At 44.9% G+C, this 9743-nt stretch overlaps 1 protein-coding gene across 1 annotated transcript in view; it reads left to right on the forward strand.

Moving 5' to 3' along the window:
- The window catches only part of GLI2 (GLI family zinc finger 2), a 264116-nt gene extending 257681 nt beyond the window's left edge, over positions 1-6435 (forward strand). The window contains exon 14 of the mRNA XM_044438429.1: positions 3976-6435. Coding sequence (XP_044294364.1) covers positions 3976-6323 — 2348 coding nt within the window. The 3' untranslated portion in view covers positions 6324-6435. The remainder of the gene's footprint in view (positions 1-3975) is intronic.
- The last annotated feature ends 3308 nt before the right edge of the window (positions 6436-9743 follow it).

Raw genomic sequence — 9743 nt, forward strand, 5'->3', positions numbered from 1 at the left:
AACACGGACAAGTTTCCAGCATGTGCACACAGACCTTTGTTTCCTTGTCTCACCCTTCAGATCAAGCATCACCTTTCACTGTGCTTGTACATCTTTCCTAGCTCCTCTGCAGGGGAGGGGGACAAGCTTGAATCACAACTTGAAACCCAGACTGTTGTCCTAAGCACGTACATCAACTTACATTCAGATCGCTCAGTCTTCAAGGCACTGGCTTGTATTGTCAATCTCCTTTGCCCACCTTGAAAACTGATACCTGAGTCAAGCTGGGGTTTACACTCGAAACAGAAAAAATGATGTTTTACCTGACTTTCTTTGTGATGTCTCAAGAAAGATTTTACATTATATGTTATATCTTTCCTAACCCCTTGAAAATGAGTGTGTGACTTGAGCAGACCTCTGACTCAGTTCACACTCCATTTGGATATCTTATAGAATCATAGTAGAGTTGGAAGGGGCCAGAGAGCCACCCCTGCTCAATATAGGACTTCAAGTTAAAGCATCCCTAAAATATGGCTGTCCAGCTGCATCTTGAAAGTCTCTAGTGAGGAAGAGCCCACAACCTCCCTAGGTAATTGGTTTCCTTGCTGTACTACTCTAACAATCAGGAAGTTATTCCTGATGTTTAACCACAATCTGGCTTCCTGTAACCCGAGTCTGTTATTCCATGTCCTGCATTTTGGGATGATTGAGAAGAGATCCTGGCCATCCTATTTGTGACAACCTTTCAAGTACTTAAAGAATGCTACCATATCTCCCCTCGGTCTTCTCTTCTTGAAGCTAAACTTGCCTAGTTCTTTCAATCTCTTCTCATAAGGCCTGTTTCCAGTCCCTGGATCATCCTTGTTGCCCTCCTCTGAACCCTTTCCAACTTGTATGCATCTTTCCTAAACTGCAGTGCCCAGAACTGGACACACTACTCTGGATGAGGCCTAACCAGTGCTGAATAAAGAGGAACTGGTACTTCATGTGATTTGGAAGTGATACTTCTATTAATGCAGCCTAAAATAGCATTTGGCCTTTTTGCAGCCACATCACATTGTTGACTCATATTCAGCTTGTGATCTACAAAAATTCCAAGATCCTTCTCACTTGAAGAATTGTTTTGCCCAGTATTCCTCATCTTGTAACAACGCATTCATTTTCTTTTTCTTAGGTGCAGAACTTAACATTTGTCCCAATTGAATTTCATTCTGTTGTTTCAGCCCAATACTCCAACCTATCAAAATCACCTTGAATCTTATTTTTGTCTTCTGGGTTATAAGCTATCCTACTCAGTTTTGTGTCCTCTGCAAATCTGACCATCATTCCCTGCACTTCCTCATCCAAATCATTAATAGAAATGTTGAACAGCACTAGTCTCAAGACTGAGCTCTGTCATACCCCACTTGTTTCCTCTTCCCAGTCTGAGAAGGTGCCACTGAGAAGCACTCTCTGAATTCTATTCTGTAGCCAACTGTGGATCCGCCTGATAGTTGTTCCATCTAGCCCTTTTAACTAGTTTGCTAATCAGGATTTCATGGGGCACTATGTCAAAATCTTTGCTGAAATCAAGATATTATGTTCACGGCATTCCCACAGTCCACCAGGTAGGTTACCCAAACAAAAAATGAAATCTGAGCAGTCTGATTTGTTCTTGAGAAATCCATGTTAATTTCTGGTAATCACTGCATTGCTTTTAAAGGTGCTTGCAGACCGACTGCTTTATCATCTGCTTCAGAATTTTCCAGGGACTGATGTTAGACTGACTGGTCTGTAGTGCCCAGGTTCTTCTTTTTTCCATTCCTGAAGATATGGACAACATTAGCCCTTCTCCAGTCACGTGGCACTTCCCCTGTTCTCCAGGATTTCTCAACTACGACAGAGTGGTTCTGAGAGTTCTTCCACTAGCTCCTTTATGACTCTAGATTGGCCCTCATTAGGCCCCAGAGCATTGAACTCATTCAACCCCTTTAGATGATCTTCCACCACTGGACTATCAGTCTTGAGCTTCCATCTTGCTCCTTCAGCTTGTATTTCCCCTTCATCAGGAAGGAGCTTCTTTTGGGAGAAGATTGAGCCAAAGTAGGCATTGAACGTTCTGCCTTTTCTTTGTCATCTGTTATAATTTTGTCATCCACATTGAGTAGCAGAACCCCTGTTTCTTTCCTCTGTATTCTACTTTGGACATATCTGAAGAAGGCTAGCCTGAGTTCATTCCTAGCTTTAGCCTTCCTGACACCATCCCTGCATGACACCATCCCTGCAATTCCATGCTACCTGCAAATATTCTTCCTTTGTAGCCTGGCCTTCCTTCCACTGCCTATACATGTCCTTTTTGTGTCCAAATCATTTCTAAGCTTTTTGTGAAGCCACACGGGCTTCTTCTGTTCTCTTCCACCCTTTCCTTTGTTGGAATTGTTTGTAATTGTGCCTTTAGAATTTCCCTTTTAAACAATTCCCACCCACCTTGGGTTCCTTTTCTCATTAGAGCCACTTGCCACGGGACTTAACTTTGTTGAGCACTAAGATAAGTAATTCCATTGCATACAAACTGAAAAATCAGAAAGCCAGCACAAGTTCAAGCAGAGGCCCTTTTTCACTCATTTATTAGGGAATATACATACAATACCAATACATGCATGGGGGAAGGAAAGTATTAAACTAAGATCTGATTGTGCAAAGGAAATACATCATCAGCTGTTGCAACTTAACAATGATAGAATGAACCCTACCTGAAGGTGGCTATTTAGATGCAGCTGCATGGCCTCATACTGCCACATGAAAAGAATGCCCTTCCCTTCAGGCAAGTTTCCCTCTCATACCTCACCCCTCCCACTGGACAGAGGTGGGGACCTCAGGCCTGCGAGCCAGATCCAGGTCACCTGTGGTTCCCCAGGCCCCACCTTCCCCTGGCCCCTGAGACCCTGTCTGCAGTTGGATTCAACACTCAGCCTGAAAAAGGTTCTTCACACCTGAAAGGGGTTCCTACTTTGAATTCAGTAGAGAAATTGAAAGTATACAACAATAGTATAGTCTGTTTTTGTTTGTTTGTGGTTTGTATATTTACAAACTCAGTAAGTCCCTGAGCATGCCGAGTCAATGGGTTAAACGCGAGGTGGGAGGCTCAGATTAAGAATGCCACACCGCAGTTACCTCTGCGGTGGTAACTGACTCCCCTTTCTAAATCTTTGGAAACATTCTGCACAGCTGATCCATTGAACTAGTTTAAACAGACCACTGTGCCCATCTTCTTTTTCACTCCGACACAGTGTAGTCCTAAGAAGTTCTCTCACTGGTTATTTTAGTGCTAATCAAATATGTGACTGTGCAGCAGTCATTTTACTGCCTTTCACTGCCCTCTCTGCTGATCTTCCATGCTCTGCAATGTACATTTCCTCACACAGATGATAGGTGTTTTTTTCCACAAGAGTAGTATGACAGAGTCAATAGTATCTGTCCCGCTATCATCTCTGATGCAACATGTTCTCAGTATTTCAAAGCACCTGCAAAACCTTCCTTGACCAAAGCTGATGATAAGAACAGAATCTCAGATATTTGCATGCTTGGTTGAATTTTGATACTTTCTTTCATAAACATCATTTAAAGTCTGACTTCAGCTGAATGAAGGCTCCATAGGGTGCTGAACTTTACAGATGCCATTAACATTTATGCAAAATCGGTGCAGAACAAACCGATGTCCTGTCACGTTTATGTTATGGCATCTGTGCCAAAAATCTGGGGCTGCCACTGGTTCCCTGTCCCATGGACAATGACAGGCAGTGACACCAACTTCATGTCTTTTTAAAAAGAGTGTCTGTTCACAGCACATGGCAAGGAGCCTGTTAACAGCCTGAATTTATTATTCCTTGGCAGACATAGAGAGCATACATGTGGGGTGGAGGGCAATGTGTTCGAGTAATGAAGTGTGAGCCATTCTTCTCGCTCCATCCCTGAGTAACATGTGCGCTCCCTTTTTTCCTCCCTTTGCTTCTTCAGGCTGTCTCCTGGACAACATAAGTGGCACCTCTGCAGCTCTGCCTAACCCAAGGATAGCAGAGCTATCTGTCAATGAGGTTACAATGCTGAACCAACTAGCTGAACGCCGTGACAGTTCAACCAGCACCATCAGCTCTGCCTACACCGTCAGCCGCAGGTCGTCAGGGATATCCCCTTATTTCTCCAGCCGCCGTTCCAGCGAAGCGTCGCCATTTGGAAACCGTCCAAACAACACAAGCTCTGCTGACTCCTATGACCCAATTTCCACCGATGCCTCCCGCAGGTCAAGTGACGCCAGCCAGTGCAGCGGGATCCCGGGTCTTCTAAACCTCACACCAGCTCAGCAGTACAGGCTGAAAGCTAAGTATGCTGCCGCCACTGGTGGTCCTCCGCCTACACCCTTGCCTAACATGGAAAGAATAACCCTGAGGAACAAGATCTCCCTTCTTGATGGGTCAGAGCCTGCTTTGCCTCCCCTCCGCCTCCCTCCTGGGCCAAGGCGCTGTAGTGACAGTGGCACTTATGTGTATGGGATGCCACCTGCTTTCACACATGATGTGCCTGGCAATAGCGCAAGACGTGCAAGCGACCCAGTAAGGAGACCTCCTGGGGATCCGGCTTCCTTCCCTAGAGTCCATCGTTTCAACAGCACCAACAACATAAATCCCCTCCTCCTTCCCACAGACAGACGGAACTTCAACCTTCCAAACTTCACACGCTCCGATGGAAGCCTTGCTAGGCACGTCTATTCCCCACGACCTCCAAGCATTAGTGAAAATATTGCCATGGAAGCAATGTCTGGTGAAACTGATGGTTCTGTTGGAGATGATGATATTGTGCTACCTGATGATGTAGTTCAGTATATCAAATCACAAAACAACAGAATGACTTCAGATAATTCTTCCATGGGCTATGGAAATGAGATGCAAAACTTCCAAGTGAATGCAAAAGTGCAACCCAACAGTCGCAGGATGGCTGTTCCAGATGTGAGTATGACCCACACTGCTCCAGTAGTGGGTGGATGCCAAGTAAACTTTGGGGATAACACTGCTTTGAATAAAAACAACATGCCCGTCCAGTGGAATGAAGTTAGCTCGGGCACTGTTGATGCTTCCTCTGCTCAAGCAAAGCCGCACTTCCCTCAGCGGAACTTAGCTGTAGTCCATCAGAAGCTGAACTTTGGCCCATATCAGAACTTTGGCCATCCGCAGATGCAAATGGACCAGAATAACATGAATGCAACCCTGCAGCAATTTGTGCAGAAGAATGCAAGCATGGATGAGCAAAGGTTAAACTGCATGCACTTAAGGCAGCAACAGGTGAACCCAGGTCCTAGTAGCAATCCAGATATGAACTCACATGAAGTGTACAGCCAGGTCCATCAGATGCTGAGCCCAGGCATGATGGGTGGGGATCTCAACCAGCTTTCTCCTTCCTGTAGTAGCATAGCAGCCAAACCTGCACCCCTTGTTCATCCTCAGCAGATAGAGGCTATGGCAGATCCAATTGCCATGGTCAACGGTAGCAGGGAATGCATCATGCACAATCAGGTTATGCAGGAGCCGGGGCATCAGCAGAGCTTTTCATCTCAGCCAAGCCACATGAACTTCCCCATGGCACAGGAGCTGTTCCACCAACCTTCCACATTAATGACCTCAAATCAACCAAACTTTGAGCCTCGACAGGATATGCTAGGTGCAGTTGGACAAAACTTCACTTCTGGTGCAGTGCTGCCTCATCCACCACCTAATCCTAGTCCAGCAAACAGGGCCCGAGGAATACGTGCCATGCAGCCGTTGGGTTACCTGAGAACACCTCACCTGGCGAATGATGTGAGCCCAGGGCAGGATAGGGCAGAGCCCATCCCCAAGAGAACGACTGGAATAGCACCATGCCAGCCGCAGCAAGGCAACGACAGCATGAGGGAAAACCATTTGATGCACTATTATGGCCAAATACATATGTATGAACAAAATGGGAATTATACTACCCCTGCAGACTGTAGTGTGAGACAGCAACAGTGTGCATTGAACATCAAGCCAGGCACCACCCCCTCTCCCGGAGCCAATCAGGTTTCAAGCACTGTGGACTCTCAGGGCCTGGAGCCTCCCCAGATAGATTTTGATGCCATCATGGACGATGGAGACCATTCCAGTCTGATGTCAGGGACCCTGAGCCCAAGCATCCTACAAAGTCTCTCCCAGAACTCTTCTCGCCTTACCACTCCCCGAAACTCTCTGACACTGCCATCCATACCAGCAGGAATTAGTAATATGGCAATAGGGGACATGAGCTCTATGTTGACCACCCTGGCAGAAGAAAGTAAATTTCTGAACATGATGTCTTAATGCTTAAAGCACAACTGTCCAGAAGTATCCAAGAGACTACTTGCTAAGCAATTTTATGAATGTGCTTTTCTAAAAAATATGTTTCCATAGAGTAGACTCTTTTTTACAAGTATTAAATACATTAAAGGGATTCCAAATAAGGAAAAATGTCTTTGTGCAAACATGTATAAACTATATAAAAGAAGCACTGAAAGGATACACCGCTAGTATTATTTTTCAGCTGGTTTTTCAGAGCGTTCAGTGATGCCCTCGCACTGGAGCATTGCTCCCAAGTGTTCCTGCTTCGAAACAAAAGGCCACTTTTGGCACTGGTGTTGTGGCTTAAATCTGACCCCCAGCACCGCCTCTGCTTGTCTTCAGTGTCTCATAGTTGCTCACCCTTTCAACCACAGCAATAGATGGGACATTGCCAAGTGCAGAAAAGTAGAGAGCCATGCGCTAACGTGCTGGAATGCAATGGTTCTGCTGGAACTGTACCCTGTAAGCAGCATGTCTTAGCTACATCCTATTGGCTATCCCCTAGTTATCGCTGCAAACATGCGATTCTTTGCCCTACCCAGTGACAAATCAGATGCGTACCATTTTCACCCCAGTCCAAAAGCCATATTGTGTATGCTTTATGCTTACCGCTTTGCTTTTGACCAGAAGTGTGTGCATATGTACATAGCCATGCACGTGCATACACACACACAGGGCACATGGTTTACACAGCCGTTATAGTTCTTTGTACCTTGCAGCTTAGCTGAGTAGCATCAGCTCCTGAACAGTTTTGCAGCAAAGTGCCTTAACTGTGCGTTAGTTGTTGAATTATCAAGGCATCTCTTGTCCATTAATGTCAAATAAAGTGCATTGCCAGAAGCATGTATAAAATAAAGGTGTATTTATATACGGCATTGCAGTGTTGCTAAAAAGACATTTGAGAGGGACACAATGATAGGGAGGAGATGTGAAAGATTAATGCCCTGCTTTTTTATCAGTGGGTATTTTTACAAGGTGATTTATACCATGGCAAATGTAGTGGAGGTTTGAAAATGCCAGTAATTTAAAAATATGACTAGTAGAAGGAAGGTCCCTGCCGTGAATGGCATAGAATAGTTCTTTAAAGAATGCGTATCACTCTCAGTTTCTATTGACTTCATATTGGAGCTGAAAGTACAAAGAAGGCAGCCACATCAGAGCTTGTTAAAAATGAGATAAAATGAGTGATGCTGCAGACATTTTGCACACCTCATGCCACATCATTTGTCCATCTTTACCAGTTTTATGATACCTGAAACTACCTGACCCAGGTTGCATTCATGTTGGCTCAACAGCTGAGAGGCAGGCTTGGGTGTGAGGAGTCCGCTCAGGTATGCCTTGCCCTGTGTGGCCTCAGGCAGTCCCTATATCTTGCCCTCACCTTCTCTTGCAGGGCTGTTGTAAGCTCTGAGGATCTTGGGAAAAGGCAGGGTATGTGAACTAATTAAAAGAACAAAGAATGAAGATCGGTGCTGTGTGTCACATCTGTATTGGCTCACACAAACAGACTATGCTGTTGTCCTTCACAGGACATGCAGCAATGGCGCAGTCATGTGGGTTGCATCCAACGTTAGCTCGACTTGGAGTATACAAATTGAAATGCGCAGGGCTTAGGTCAGCCTGGCATTGCATACAACCCTGTGTGCTCAGCAAATGTCCATAAAGTTGCCAGTGTCTCAAAGAGCTGCCATTGTGTACATTGCAGCACCCATAGAAAGACACGCATGCTCACACATGTGCACACACTCATCTCCATGTTGCAGCAGCTTGGGGCATGAGAAAGTAGCCTCAAGGGTTCATTCAACATTCTGCACTTTGTTCTGTGGAAATACTGCACAATTATATGGATTGATTGGTGGCAAACAGTGGTTTCTGTTTCACATTGATATATCATTGAAGTTTATTTTTCATGCTTTGTTTTAATGAGCAGCACTGTGGAATTTATGAGACCAGGCAATTATTTCAGAGCAGAGATTCCAATCCAAAAAAAGAGGTCTGTGGGAAAAGGAAGGCTGAAAAAGTAAAGTGTAGAAACATATGCCTGTACATAAATGGATTCCCTAGATTTGGGTTCACTGATATCCGGAACAAATCAGTGACACAAATTAAAATGCATCAGTATCCATCTCACAATCATGTCTACAGATTTTACCCAGTGCTGCCAGAATGGGCTCCACTTCTGCCCTGCAGCTCCCCAGAGCTTACCCCACAAACCTGCTTCAGGGACACCAGGTCGCCCGCCAGAGCTATCTGGGAAGACATGAAGGTGCAGAGAGAGAAGGAGGACATCTCATTGCACAAGCAGAAGTCCATTTGTGTGATGGATGTAGCTCAATAAATCTGTTTTTACTGTGCATTTTGGTTGAACACAGCTTAAGAGATAAAGCACAGACATGAAAGCTTAATATACCATAAATTCCCTGCTGTACGTACTTGTACAATTTGATGATAGTGATATTTTGCCATTATTTATTTTTGAATTTCAGCCTGATTGTGCAAGGAAATGTGGACCCATGGGTTGTTTAGATCAATATTCTGAGCTGCAGTTCATGCAATCAGAAGCCCCCTGCAATCTCCTGCAGGGTTAGGCAGGGACAGTGGGTACCTACTAGGTCAGCCAGAATTATGTGGAGCTGTCATTTCAATAAACTGGGAACTCCACAAGGAACTGTACATGGAACAACTGCAGATTGCATGGTCTTGACGGCTTGCATATCACACAACTCACAGTAACTGCACACTCCAATCCACTCCTTCCTCCAATCAGAGACATGGGGTTACAGAACTGGCTCCTCCACATGGTTCTTGCTGAGCTGCCAGCCTGCAGCAAGCCATACACAAGTAGTCACCTCAGGAAATGTGGATGTATGAACCAGTTGGAAATGCCTGTGGGCCACATAATCACTTTGAGCAGTGTCAGCTCCATAAATGCAGGATTATTTGGCATAGCTGATTATAGGCCAAAGGTGTTTTGCCTCCACGTACTCCAGCACTCAACCAATGCCTGGTCTTCATTGTCATGGAAAAGGAACTGGATTCTCATGTCCAACATCTGGTGTGGTAAAGCTTTCTGAGGGTAGCTTTCCATATCAATGTTAAGGTTTCCTTTGGATGTACATTTATTTCAGTGGAACTCTCTGATGGCCGAAATGCTATGAAAGCGGATACATTATGCAAAAATGGCATAAGCAGAGATACTTCAAGTCATGGATGGGATGGTGTAAACTTGTGTCCCGCAACTGCAGGGGGCTGGACCCAGTAGCCTTCATGGCCCCTTCCAACTCTACTGTTCTATTTTACTATGATTCTTTGACTTCAACCATGCCAAAAATTAATATGAGAATTCAGCATGATTGCAAAGCCCACTGAAATCAGTTTAAGAGTCCAAAAATTACTTTTTTC

The sequence above is a fragment of the Varanus komodoensis genome, unplaced genomic scaffold, assembly GCF_004798865.1.
Source record: "Varanus komodoensis strain SLA01 unplaced genomic scaffold, ASM479886v1 scaffold32, whole genome shotgun sequence".
Lineage (NCBI taxonomy): Eukaryota > Metazoa > Chordata > Lepidosauria > Squamata > Varanidae > Varanus > Varanus komodoensis.